The sequence below is a fragment of the Euleptes europaea genome, chromosome 7, assembly GCF_029931775.1.
Source record: "Euleptes europaea isolate rEulEur1 chromosome 7, rEulEur1.hap1, whole genome shotgun sequence".
NCBI lineage: Eukaryota > Metazoa > Chordata > Lepidosauria > Squamata > Sphaerodactylidae > Euleptes > Euleptes europaea.
Window position 1 is genome coordinate 95203880 of NC_079318.1, and position 13905 is coordinate 95217784.

The 13905-nt window shown below is 44.2% G+C and overlaps 1 protein-coding gene across 1 annotated transcript in view; it reads left to right on the forward strand.

The window, feature by feature from the left end:
• The window catches only part of LOC130480900 (keratin-associated protein 10-2-like), a 37871-nt gene that overhangs the window by 20286 nt on the left and 3680 nt on the right, over positions 1-13905 (forward strand). The window contains exon 2 of the mRNA XM_056853522.1: positions 7455-7650. Within this exon, the coding sequence (XP_056709500.1) occupies positions 7455-7650 (196 nt within the window). The remainder of the gene's footprint in view (positions 1-7454; positions 7651-13905) is intronic.

Consider the following 13905-nt stretch of genomic DNA (forward strand, 5'->3'; position numbering starts at 1 on the left):
TGCTCAGAGCATACAAATTCCACAAACCAGAGTTTCTGACAGCTTCCAGTTTTCATATCTAACAAAGGAGCATGAAATTGAACTACAAAGGAGGGAAACTGAGGAATGATGAGTTAGGTCAGAGAGCAGAGAACATCAGAACCTTCAAACGTGTCATTCATGGTTCACCTCCAGTTCAGATGGACTGAAACATCCAGACATTAGGATTTGCAATGTGTAAAAGTAGCCCAATTTTCCTGATACTTTACTAGCATGTCATGCCACCTGCTGCCCCTGTGACATTACATTACTGGAGTAGACTCTCCCAGACCTCTGCAAAAAGAGCACCTGTATGCAGATGAACATTTTAGGCGTAACTTGGTTATAACTTTTGGCGTATCTTCAAGGCAGCTGTTCAGCAATAAACTACAGACCGAGTATCAGCCATGTGTTTACCAGACAGGAGATCAATTAAATGATAATCATGAGAACAAACAGGAAAGTGTGAAATCAATGGAGTGATAAAAGACGATCTTAAGGAAGAATATAAATCACAACTGAATAAAAAATGGGGAAGTGTTTCTGTCTTTGCCTTACCTCTACTCTAATCAGATCTGAGTTGTATGATTTCTTTGCCCTTCTTTTATTCCCCCGCTGGTAGTTTCCTTGTAGGTTTGTTCAGTAGGATATTGTTGACCGTGGGCTGTGCGTATGCCCCTGTTTGATCATTAGTGTGCCTCTCGCTGTTTCTACTTGCTATTTTCCCAATAAAGATTTGCATTTGTGTCTATTTTCTGCCTGGTGATTTCTGAGAACCTTTCTATTCCGAATACCCCTAGTGAAGGCCTACTCAAAATGAGACACCCCCCTTTATAATGTAATGCCCATATGTGCACTTGTTTGGACTTGACATGTAAGGGGAACATTCCAAATGTTGAGGGCCCTACACATCTACCCCAGTTAGGGTTGCCCGGTCCCAAAGAGTAAAAACTGTGAAGGGAACACAAAGCAATTCTGGCAAAGAGAATAAAGTCTTAGAACTGATGAACACACTTAAAATTGACAGAGGCAGCCTGGCAAGCCCATAGACCCCTCCCCTAAGACTCAAAAACAAAGAGGAAAAAGAAAAAGAAGAAGAAAAACTGACTGCATATACTGGCTCCCCATCTTCTCAGTAAATCCCAAATATTTCCAGTTTTTTGGGGGACAATTTTTTCAGTTTTCTGAAAAATTCCCGGACATATTTGGGGTGCTGAATATTCCCTAAAAATACCAGTATAGTATATTCTCGAAGGCTTTCACGGTCAGAGTTCATTGGTTCTTGTAGATTATCCGGGCTGTGTAACCGTGGTCTTGGTATTTTCTTCCCTGAGACACTGTCCTTCAGTGTTACTCCTCTGAAGATGCCTGCCACAGCTGCTGGCGAAACGTCAGGAAAGAACATACCAAGACCACGGTTACACAGCCTGGATAACCTACAAGAACCAGTATAGTATATTTGGTGTATATTTTAGGCTCTGCTGTATCCAAATTCACACCCCTAGTAGCCACAGACATTGTTGAATCTTTTCCACCAGCAACAAAGAGGGGATTAAATGTGTATTGCCTCTGGTTGGTCCCCTGAAGCCATTCTTACTAACATTAAGGCAAGCATTGTGGCTGATAAACTAATCCAGATGTTCTGCTGTACTGGATTTCCAACTGATTTGGGAAACAACTTTAGTGACTGATTTGGGAAACAACTTTATATTGCCCCCACTAATGCTACGACTATGGCAAGTGTGAGAGGTGAAGCGTGTAAAAACTTCAGCATCATATCCAGAGGCCAGTGGTCTGCTGGAAAGATTCCAGCCCACACTGAACCATATGATAAGGACCCACATCAATGTACATCCAGGCGACTGGGAGGTCAGCTTCCAGTAACTGCTGTTTGCTTATAACCCAAGAATATACCAGATTCAACCCATTTGAGCTTTTGAATGGCTGAAAAGTATGAGGACAATTGGAGTATCAAGGGAGGACTGCAAGGACACAACTTGAGACGACCCCACAAGCATTGTGGAGTTTTTGCCTTGGTTGCAGAATACCCTGAGAGAGATCTCAGAATCAGCACGAGTGAAATTGCAATGAGCTCAAAAGAGACAGAAAAGTTGGTATGATGCAAAGGTGAAGAGAACCATCTACAAGCCAGGAGAAAGGTGCTGGTTCTAAAAGAGTAGAAAGGGCATGAATTTCAGGCATCATGGCATCCACCTTTCCAGATTGTTCCCTGCCTGTCATATGGGAGGTAGAAAGTGGAGACTGATTGCCAAGAACTACATTACTATGACAGGGTCAGAATGGTGATGCATGTGGGTAAGAAGAATACTGAGTGTATGTTGGAGGGATGGGGGTACTGTACTGGGAGCTGTACTGGGAGTGCTGGTTTGCAGGAGATTGGGATTTTGCTTTTCCGTAATGTACATCAGGTAAAAGTGAAGCAGTCGTTAAAGAGATGCTGCAATGTATTGCTCACATGCAGGGAAAACTTGGCAGCACAGAAAGGTGATGCTGGCAGTGCTTCTCCCATATCCATTACCCTTTATAAAGTGACTGGAGAGACTCTGGCTATAAGCAAAAGGTGTTTGGAAAAGGGACATCAAATTCAGTATGATAATGGGAAGCTAAATGCCCAAAATGAAGGGAATACAGACATACTAGCCAAAACTATCTTCAGGATCCACCCCCACAAACATTTCCCCCCCACTTTGTAGTAGGTAGGGGGTATTTTTCAGGTTCAGGTTTAATAAACCCAGATTTTTTTGGGGGGGGGAAACCTGATAAAGCCGAACGTAACGGATTTAGCCTTTCGATAAATTAAAAAAAAATTCAGGTTTATTAAGCCCGAAAAATACCCAGTGGAGAGTTCTGCACTACTGTGGCTTTCAGATCCAAGCTGACTGCATGGGAGGTAGTTGTGAATTTCCTGCATTGTGCAGGGGGTTGGACTAGATGACCCTGGTGGTCCCTTCCAACTCTATGATTCTATTCTTTGATTCTATGACTGCAGGCTCGGACCTCCCTGTGGTTCTGACTCAGATAATTAAGGGGGGAGGGAGGGAAGAGGGGGCAAGGAGGGGGGAAATGGCGGCAGGGCCAAAGTGGCCCCAAATAATGCTGAAAAAAATCAGCATTATTCAAGATCCACTTTTTCAGCTCCCTCTATTGCTGCTATATTTTTTACCAGTTAAATCCCCCCCCCTCAAATACTGAAAAGGTATTTTTCAGGGAGTTTTTTTTTTTCTGTTTGGCGTTAGCCAAATGCACATCTCTAGTGGTGGGCATAACTCACCAGAAAATCAAACAAGTTATTTGAAAACAGGCCAGCTACATCAGCATGCTTTTAGGAACCCTACTGGAATCTTCACGCTGTCATGTAAGTTCGCTGGGTGATCTTGGGCCAGTCACAGGACCTCAGCGTACACAAACTCATAATGTTGCTTACAGAACAAAATGGAGGAAAGGCAAATGATGTAAGCCATTATGGGTCCAAATGGGTGGTTAATTCCTCTATTTACAATGGAAGTGGTGGTTGTCTGTTTGAACCAGGCATAAGTCATCAGAAAATATGTGAACGCAGCGAGGTAAGAATGAGTGAGTTGGGCCTGTCATGACAAAATCCTTGGGAAAATGTGTGCTTTCATAGTCAGCATCTATTGGTATGTACTCAGGGCATACAAACCTACCATTTGCTGCCTTTATTTGCCATGTGTTATAATGTAGCATTTAGCCGGAAGTGTTTTTTTGTTTTCATGTAGATGATCTGGTGGAGACCGGAGGTCTGACTCTCACGTTACAGCCACACTTGTATAGTCATGACATTGTTCACTTCTCTACCATAGGATGTGACATCTTCTTGATGTATCTACATCATGGCCTGTAGGACATTATTTCCGACAGGAGGGAAAGGGGTTGTTAAGCTCAGTTAACCCTGCTGAGTAGCTATAAGGGGGCGGATTACTCGGTAGAGCAAATTGGCAGTGCCCTGAGACACGGAATGAAGGAGGGTCATTCCCAAAATATCCCATCATTCATTAATTGGCAGGGTGGGTTGGGGTTAGAACACCCTTAGTGCTGAGTAACACCAACCAAACCATGAGTTGTTTGAAAAGCGTGTTGCTGGAGGTTGATGAAGTTTGCTGACCTGGGTGGAGATGACCAAATGTTGGTAACCACAGGGACGCCAAATGCCAACCTGCTCATAAAGAAGAATTATATATGAGGAGGCAAATCAGCTCTTGAATAAAAAAAAGTTGGACCCAACTCTTGTCTCTGTTTGGTGATGCTACAAGGAATGTTTTCATAAAGCCACTTAGTTCTCATTCCCCACACAATGACTCGGTCTTCTGAATTAACCTCTAGGCCAGACCCTTATATGGAAAGGTTCATGACATTGCACAGCCTGCTTCTCAGATAATAAAGCATCAGCATCATTATGACTGCTACTTGAAGGTAACTCTACCTTGACGTGGCAATGAGACCTTTCTTGCTAGAGGTAACACATTCCTTAATAAACATAACTGCCATTGCAGTCATATGAATTGTTTTTCGGGCTCGGAAAATGACTGAGTGGTCATTCAGTGAAAAATGAAGGTGAATCTGATATTTTTTTGGAATAAGAAGCACGGCTTTTAGTTCCTGGGTTTTGCTAAGTCAACCCGTGGATCAAAATTAAGGTAATCATCTAAGTGCCCTCTGGTCAGATGTGGGAATCACACAGTTATTAGTCGATCACGGGTTTAGTATTGCATTATGTAAGTTAACTCTGTCATGGGCAATGTGCCCCTAGTTGACAAACACGCACGAGAAGGTGGCACATGGTTCACAATAATGCTTCATTGTCTAATAAATAGTTGACTGTTTTGTTGGTGATGCCTCATTTCCTGTGGGGAAGGTGTGTGGAGCGGTATAAAAGGGGGCCACCAACGCAGACTCTTCACTTACCTACCTAGGTTCACAAGCCTGTCAAGTTCCATCCACTGAAACAAGGTACGTATGTTCCCTTCAATTTGCCAGCATAAACTTTATCTTGTAATTTATCTGTGCATGGTATATTTTCCCTCTAAGAGTCAATATTAATTGTCTATAGCAAACTGTTGCTTAATTGAGTTGCTTGCTACATACCAAATTGATGTCAGTGTATTGTGGCCCTCTTAGACCAAATTTGGCCTTTGGGGATGACAGATAGAACAACATGCACCAACAGAGGTAAAAATGGAATAGTTTGGAAAGAGCAGATACTTTGGGAGTAAAATAAAACTCTTGGTCCACTTCCTCCCTATTCTTTCAGTCAGCATTGAATATTTATCAACTATTAGTACTGTTCAATAAAGAGTGAAGATTTATTGGAAGGCAGCTACAGCAAAAACATAGGGTGCTTAAGAATAACAGTACTTTATCTGTTTTGAGGGAATTTTTCATCCTCTAGGGACACAATAGAGATCTATTAAAGTATAAGGAGGAAGAGTATTTACGTAGGAAATGGGAATGCCTAATCCTAGTTGTAAAATCCAAAGTGCATCATTCTGGGCTATTAGAGCCCATGATAGCATTCCTTTTTGTATTCAATCAGAAGTTTGGGAGTCATATTTGTAGGGTGTGTTTGCTACCTCTAGGGAATCTTCTACTCTTGAAATAGCTGAACCAGTTGGTCCTCTCTCAGTTTGGCCTGAGGTGACCCCCTTACAAGTTGAAGGTTTGATCCATTGCTTCTGCTTTGGGCGAGTTGCTGGAGTAGATCTTATCCCAAATGAATTAAATCTGTCTTGGTGGTCTTTGCTCCCAGTTTTTCACAGATAATTTTTGGGGGATTATCCCAACACATTGGAGGTATACAATATTAGTTCCAATTTTTAAGAGGGGTCAATGTTTGGATCCAAGTTGTTACCAACCAATCAGTCTTTTATTGTGTTGGGGTAAATTATATTCTTCATATTTATTGGGATTTTTAATCGATAGGCTTGGACAGGGTGACAATTTGGGCCTGTTAACAATGCCAGCCTCCTCTCCAGAAGAACTTGGTGGACAGCTACAATGATAGGGAGATTCTGGCTCACCAGTTGCTACTGGAAAGTGCTAGCAGGAATCCAGACAGAATGACAGTTGAGCCAGCTTGATTTCCCGCAGTAGTCGAGTGAGTCTAGTTGCAAGGTTAAATTGTGGAACTCCCTGCCCCAGGATGTGGTGATGGCTGCCAGCTTGGAGGGCTTTAAGAGGGGAGTGGACATGTTCATGGAGGAAAGGGGTATTCATGGCTATTAGTTGGAATGGATGCTGGTCATGCTGCATACCTGTTCTCTCTAGTATCAGAGCATGCCTATTATTTTGGGTGCAGTGGAACACAGGCAGGATGGTGCTGCTGCAGTCGTCTTGTTTGTGGCTTCCTAGGGGCACCTGGTTGGATGCTGTGTGGCTGCTGGACTTGATGGGCCTTGGTCTGATCCAGCAGGGCCTTTCTTATGTTCTAAGGGCCAGTGCATGCACACACACAAAAATAGTTCCATCTCTATAGCACTCTGATTTGAAGGGCCCAGGCTATACCGATCTTACCAGATCTTGGATGCCGAGCAGGGTTGGCCCTGTTTAGCACTTGGATGGGAGACCACCAAGAAAGTCCAGGGTTGCTCTACAGAGGCAGGCAAAGGCAAACCACCTGTGTTTGTCTCTTGCCCGGAAAACTCTCCGGAATTGCCACAAGTTTCAACTTAACAGCCCTTGGTGGCCCTTTCCATCACCATAACTCGATAGCATTCTTTCATCACAGAGATATAGTGAACCATTTAAAAGAAGAAGACGAAGCAAAGGCCCTCTGTCAGTACAGGGTGGGGGAGGGAGTTTTATTTTTATTTTACAAACATTGGTGGAAAAATATCACTAAGTCCCCAGTGTGAATCCTCCATTTCTGCTGGAAATGCAGCTACACTGGCAGTGGCAGTGAGTGTCCCAGGAGAAATCATCTCCTCGTGGAAGCAGCCCAGGATGCAACTAGTTAAACAATGCATAGTTAAATTGTGGAACTCCCTGACCCAGGATGTGGTGATGGCTACCAGCTTGGAAGGCTTTAAGAGGGGAGTGGACATGTTCATGGAAGAAAGGGGTATTCATGGCTACTAGTCACAATGAACACTAGTCATGATGCATGCCCATTCTCTCCAGGATCAGTTGAGCATACCTATTATATTAGGTGCTGTGGAATACAGGCAGGAGAATGGTGCTGCAGTCGTCTTGTTTGTGGGCTTCCTAGATGTCAGGAATGGCCCGGTGCATGCTCAGGGGACTACTTTTTTTTAAAAAAATGACTGTAAATAAAAATTTGATTTGATTTGATTGAAAATACGAACAACAAAACTAGTTGGTTTTAACCAGAGCATCGATCTTTTTTAAAAAGTATCATTCTAGCTTTTAAACATACTCAAGGTGCCTTTCCTCTGTTTCAGCCTCCCCTTCCTTTCCACCATGCTTGCCAGCTATGGTCGTTCCCGCCGCAACCGCAACCGCACATCGGTCATCTGCATCCCCTCCGGGAACCACTGCTGTTGCTGCCACCCTTGCTGCTGCTGCCAACCTTGCTGCTGCCAACCTTGTTGCTGCCAACCTTGCTGCTGCCGACCTTGCTGCTGCCAACCTTGCTGCGTATGCCATCCGTGCCCCTGCCAGCCGTGCTGCTGCCACTGCTGCCCCTGCCAGCCGTGTTGCTGCCACTGCTGCCCCTGCTGCTGCCAACCGTGTTGCTGCCATTGCTGCTGCTGCCACCACCCCTGCTGTTCCGAATACCTTGATCTCGACGAACCTCTGGAGGAGTGAAACGACATGGGTGCCGTCAGCGTTAGCGCGAAACTAACACTATGAGCATCTTTGGGAAGACCTGCCCATGGAAATTCTGAGCTCCTTCCTTTTTTTGTCAAAGCTTTGCACCTGCCTCCTTCCCTATTTTCATATTCTTCTCTTCCTCGCTTCTACCTCCCCCCCAAAATCTCTCGAAAATTCCTACTAAAAAAAGGAGGCATGCCTATCATGTAGGATTCACGTTGCTTTCTCGTTCGTCTCTTCTTTTTTGTCGAAGCTTTGCACCTGCCTCCTTCCCTATTTTCATATTCTTCTCTTCCTCGCTTCTACCCCCCCATATCTCTCGCAAATTCCTACCAAGAAAAGGAGGCATGCCTATCGTGTAGGATTCACGTTGCTTCTCATACTCGTCCTGAACTTTGAAACTGACATGATGACTTGTAATTCAAATAAGGCATGAAGAGCATTCATTTAAAAATAAAACATTATAGAAGAAGAAGAGTTGGTTTGTACATGCTGACTTTCTTGACCTTTTTAGGAGAATCCAACCAGCTTACAATCACCTTCCCTTCCTCTCCCCACAACAGGCAACTTGTGAGGATGGTGGGGCTGAGAGAGTTTGGAGAGAACTGTGACTAGTCCAAGGTGACCCAGCTGGCTTCATGTGTAGCAGTGAGGAAACCAACCCAGTTCACCATATTAGAGTCCACCACTCTTAGCCACCACACTACGCTGATGGAAGAATACTTTCAGAGGGTAGCCATGTTGGTTTGTAGAAGAAGGGAGCTATGAGTTCATCTCCATTTGATGAAGGGAGGTTTGACTCTTGAAAACGTATGCCCCCAAACTCTTGTGAGTCTTTAAAGTGCTCTAAGAATCTGCTGGAAGCATATCACTCATTCGGCTCTCATACACTGGTTTTCCTACATCAGGTGTGCTCTTCCACATTCTTCTAGTGATCCTCTGAAACCGTATGATCCAGGTGCCAGACAAGACTCAATGTTAAGCACTGATAATCGACCGTTCTCAAAAATAAGAGTGAAATCATTGAGGTCTCAATGAGATAACCAGGGAAATGCTTCTACTCAAAGCCTTGTCTTGTGACTCCAGGAGATCATGTTGAGTCCAGGTGAACAGAACGACGAGGGCTTATGATACACCTGCTTCCCTATGTAGCAAAACATCCAAAAGAATACCAAGCCATCAGAAAGCTTACCTTAGTTAATTAGCAAAGGAGCTCATCTTCTGTCATAAGTCAGCATAGCCCACAGCACTTCTTGATGATCTAATTCCTACTCCACTTCTGGCCTCACACAACCACGAAACCTACAATTTTATGTATTGTAGGTTGCAATACATATTGTAGGTTGCAATACACAAAACACCTGCTTGCACGCAGGCAAACTAGATTCAGTTTCCCCCAAAAACTAACTCACAAGCACCTGAACTACACTCATGCTTCATGATCAGGCATCATGCGACCTGACTCTCTTCATTTTACCCTTTCACTCTCTTCATCTTACCCTTTCCCTCTTATATGTTGTTCTGCCCCCGCCCCCCACATCTTTCTCCTCCCATTCTGCAGCTGCCTCGGAAATCCCACTAGCTTCACTTACTGCCTTCCCTTCCCATGCCCAGTTAATTCATTCTTCCCTCTCCTTGGAATTATCTCCTTAAGTCCTGATCAACCTAGATAGTCCTCCCCATGGTGGTCATTCTTCACCTCACCAATTCGCTTTCTTGAGCCCTTTCCCCTCTTGTCGAGGTACAGTGCAGATTAGAACACACATGGAACTCTATGGTATAATTCATCGGTGGGACATATCTAAATCAGTCACACGAGGAAGTGCTTTGTTAAACTTACATTTCAACTTTGTCTTTTTCTACTTTGCCTTTCTCTATGTCCTGTTCAAAGTCAATAAAATTCCACTGATAACTCTCAGAATTGTCTCTTGTCTTTCTTGATGCTTCTCCAAAACAAAATTATTTATAAGAACAGTTGCAATCCCTGATGGGGCTGCCAAGAGCCACTACCGGCCCCCAGACAGATTCCATCTGCCCACTATTCAACCCTGATTCAAACCAAATATCTTAACAAAACAAATCACTTGGCTTCCTGATACCATCAACAGAATAACAATTGTTCGCTTTGTGTAACAGTAAAGGAAAATGGAAGGAACTTGTAAAGGATAGATTTACTTCACTTATTAGTTATACTGTGAGAATTGCAACAGGATAGGGCACAAAAAAGAAATGAATAAGGAAAATCAGAAAGACTCCCCAGCCAAGGTACCTACTCAGAATAGTGAAGTGTGCTATGAATTAAATATAGACACGACAGAAATCACACGGGAATAAACCCAACAGAACAAAGTGAGACATCAGTCTCTCTCAAAAGGTACTCAACTTTTTTTGGGGGGGGATGTTAAAATATTTCTTGTCACTCAAAACAACAACAAGAAGAAGAGTTGGTTTTAATACCCATATTTTCTCTACCGAAAGGAGTCTTAAACTGGCTGACAATCACCTTCCCTTCCTCTCTCTACAACAGACACCTTGTGAGGTAGCTGAGAGAGTTTGCAGTGAACTGTGACTAGCCCAAGGTCACCCAGATGACTTCGCGTGCAGGAGTTAAGAGACCAACCTGGTTCTCTAGATTAGAGTTCACCATGCTTAACCACTCCACCGTGCTATCTTTCAACAAGCTCACAACGACATGAAGATGCTTGATGGGGGAGGAAAATTGGGGGGGGGGAGTATGGTTGCCAGGTCCTCCCTAGCCACATGCAGGGTTGTGGGGATAGGGTTGCTAGGTCCAGGTTGGGAACTTCTAGATATGCCGTAGAGTCCACCCTTCAAAGCATCCATTTTCTCCAGAGGAACTGATCTCCGTAGTCTGGAGATGAGTTGTAATTCTGAGGGATCCCCAGGTCCCACTTGGAGGCTGACATCCCTAGGGTGAAGTGAAAAGTCAGTCATATTCCATCTATTCCTTGAGATACCCTTCATCACTCCTGGGTTTTCCCTGGAGTAGAATCATAGAATCATAGAGTTGGAAGGGACAATACGGGGCATTTAGTCCAACCCTCTGCTCAATGCAGGATCAGCCTACAGCATCCCTGACAAATGCTTGTCCAGCTGATGCTTGAAGACTGCCAGAGAGGGGGAGCTCACCACCTCCCGAGGTAACCAATTCCACTGTTCAACACTGAACACATGAACACATGAAGCTGCCTTATACTGAATCAGACCCTGGGTCCATCAAAGTCAGTATTGTCTATTCAGACTGGCAGCAGCTCTCCAGGATCTCAGGCAGAGGTCTTTCACAGCACCTGCTTGCCTAGTTCCTTTAACTGGAGATGCCGGGGATTGAACCTGGGACCTTCTGCATGCCAAGCAGATGCTCTCCCACTGAGCCACGGCCCCTCCCCACCGTTGAACAATCCTAGGGCTCCACTAGGTAGTTCCCTCAGTATAGCCTCTGCCCTATCTTGCCTCCACCACCTCATATTCCCAATGATGCTTACTGCCTGCCCAATGGACTTTGGCCTACAACCATGGTGGCAGTGGCAAGAGGGTAAGGAAACTGGCCAGAAAAGAGGTTTTTGGTGGCAATGTTGCCATTTCCCCTCTCCCCCTCCTCTTTTGTGGGTGCCAGGATTCTCTCCAAGATCCTCACCTACTGTGGCATGTATAGTGGTGAGAACGCATTTGAGAGAAAAGCCATGTGTTCTGCCTTGAGGAAGGTTCTCAGAGGAAGGGTGAAATAAATGTGTTATTGTCCTGCAAGCCTGAGTCATTACTCATATCCAGGATGTAAGGACCTTTGAAGGACAACACGAAAGAGCCTTGATTCATGTGCTCCTTGGGCTCTCAGCAGCCATGCCGCTTCTTCTTTAAAGCACCTGGGGAAATAAATAAATAAATAATAATAAGTTTAATATGGCCCAAGACCAGCAAATAAAAGATATACATAAATATACATATGCATACATAAAAAGGATAGCAAGTATATACCCCAATAAATACTTGTCCCTCATAAAAAGCCGTTGAGAGCATGATTTTAAAATATAATACATAATTGGAATCAACATAAATATAAGACTGAAATCGCTCAGCCATTGAGTTCAACCTATGCACGCCTAGTCCTCATAGCTAGCCATCCAAATTTGGCAACTTTAAAAGTTAGCTCCATGTCCTTATCTGAGAGCATGTTAGAGAGACGGATTGCTCTGGATCTCCCTGGGAAACCAGTTATTACAGAGGAAATGGCTTCTCGTATCTTACTATAAATTTTACAGTCAACATGTCAAACATGACATGTTCGAGGGTCTCTATACTCCCATCAGAACAGGGGCATAAACGTTCACCATAAGGTAACTTTTTGTATCTCCCTTCCAAAATAGCTGAAGGGAGGACGTTACATCGCATCAAGGTGAAGGCCCTCCTGTAGTCTAGATTATCCAAGTGGTTAAGATAAGATATCGAGTGCTGCAGTTGTAACACACATTTTAAACTCTATTTAGGTCATGCTGTCTTTCTACATCCAGAACTCTTTGCCTTATCAAGGCCTTGGCCTGTAAATAGTTCATTGATAGGAGCAGATGTTGTGAGAGACCATAGTAGCCTAGTTTGTTCTTCAGGTTTCTCAACCAGGGGGAAACAAAAGTATTATGCAAAATTAAATTAACAAGTCCTTTAGGATGTAAAGCTATTTTAAGCCAATAGGAGATCGAAGCAATCCATATCCTTGCTTCAATTGTGACCTCCCCCGTCTCCATTTGAACTGCAGCATTGGAGACGCTGGGAGGGACTTGTAAAACAGCTCTCAGGAATTTGGATTGGATTTTCTCCATCATGGAGTTGTTTGCTGTAGTAATGAGCGGCACCCCATATAACATTTGGGAAAGGGTTATAGCTTTAAATAACTTGACAGCAGCTGTGACTGAACGTCCTCCCTTAGTCTCCTGGGGAAATATGTGCCTTAATCGAGAGACCCTGCTTTGAGAAGAAGAAGAAGAAGAAGAAGAAGAAGAAGAAGAAGAAGAAGAAGAAGAAGAAGAAGAAGAAGAAGAGGAGGAGGAGGAGGAGGAGGAGGAGGAGGAGGAGGAGGAGGAGTTGGTTTTTTAAATGCCAACTTTCTCTACCACTTAAGGAAGAATCAAACTAGCTTACAATCACCTTCCCTTCCCCTCCCACAACTGATACCCTGTGAGATAGGTGGGGCTGAGAGAGCTCTTAACAGAACTGTGACTAGCCCAAGGTCACCCAGTTGGCTTCATGTGGAGGAGTGGGGAAACCAACCTAGTTCTCCAGATTAGAGTTTGCTGCTCATGTGGCGGACTGGGGAATAAAACCCGGTTCTCCAGATCAGAGACCACCACTCCTAAGATGGATTCATCCATTCCCCCGAATTTAGAAGACAGAGGCCTTTTATGCATGGCTTCTTCCTCACGGTTCCCCCCTCCCAACTGCTTCGGGGCTTTGCTTTGATTATGCATGCCTTTCCTGACCGTCAGAGGTCGCCTTGCTCTCCCCATGCTTTTCCATGCATTTTGCCCATGTTTTCTGGATGCTGGCTGAAACAGCATCCAGAAATCACAGGCAAAAAATGCAGAAATGCGTGGGGAAAGCGAGGTGATCTCTGACGGTCGAAAAAGGCATGCATAATCAAAGCAAACCCCAAAACAGTCAGGGGGGTGACTGCGAGGGAAGCAGCCTGGCATAAAAGGCCAAAGGGAACTAGGGGTGCAGGAGATATGGGTCCCAGTGAGATGCCCAGAATGAGAGGTGCACTTTTTCAAGAGGCGCAATGATCACTGTGAAAATCAGTGCTCCCCTGCAACTTAATACCAAACCTCACCGAGTTGATTCACTCGATGGGATTGCATCCCTGTAATCTTATTCTTAAACTAATCTTCTTCATGCCTTGTAATCTGGTCAGTTTTGGAACTACGGTATTATGAGCTGAAAGCACCTTTAATCATATCCCACAAGTAAAAGGACAGTTTCATTTAGATGTGAGTAAAACAAACAAACAAAAAACTCCAGCAATGTCCAAGCCGGAAGATGGTGCAGCACATAGAATTATGCTTGGGTATT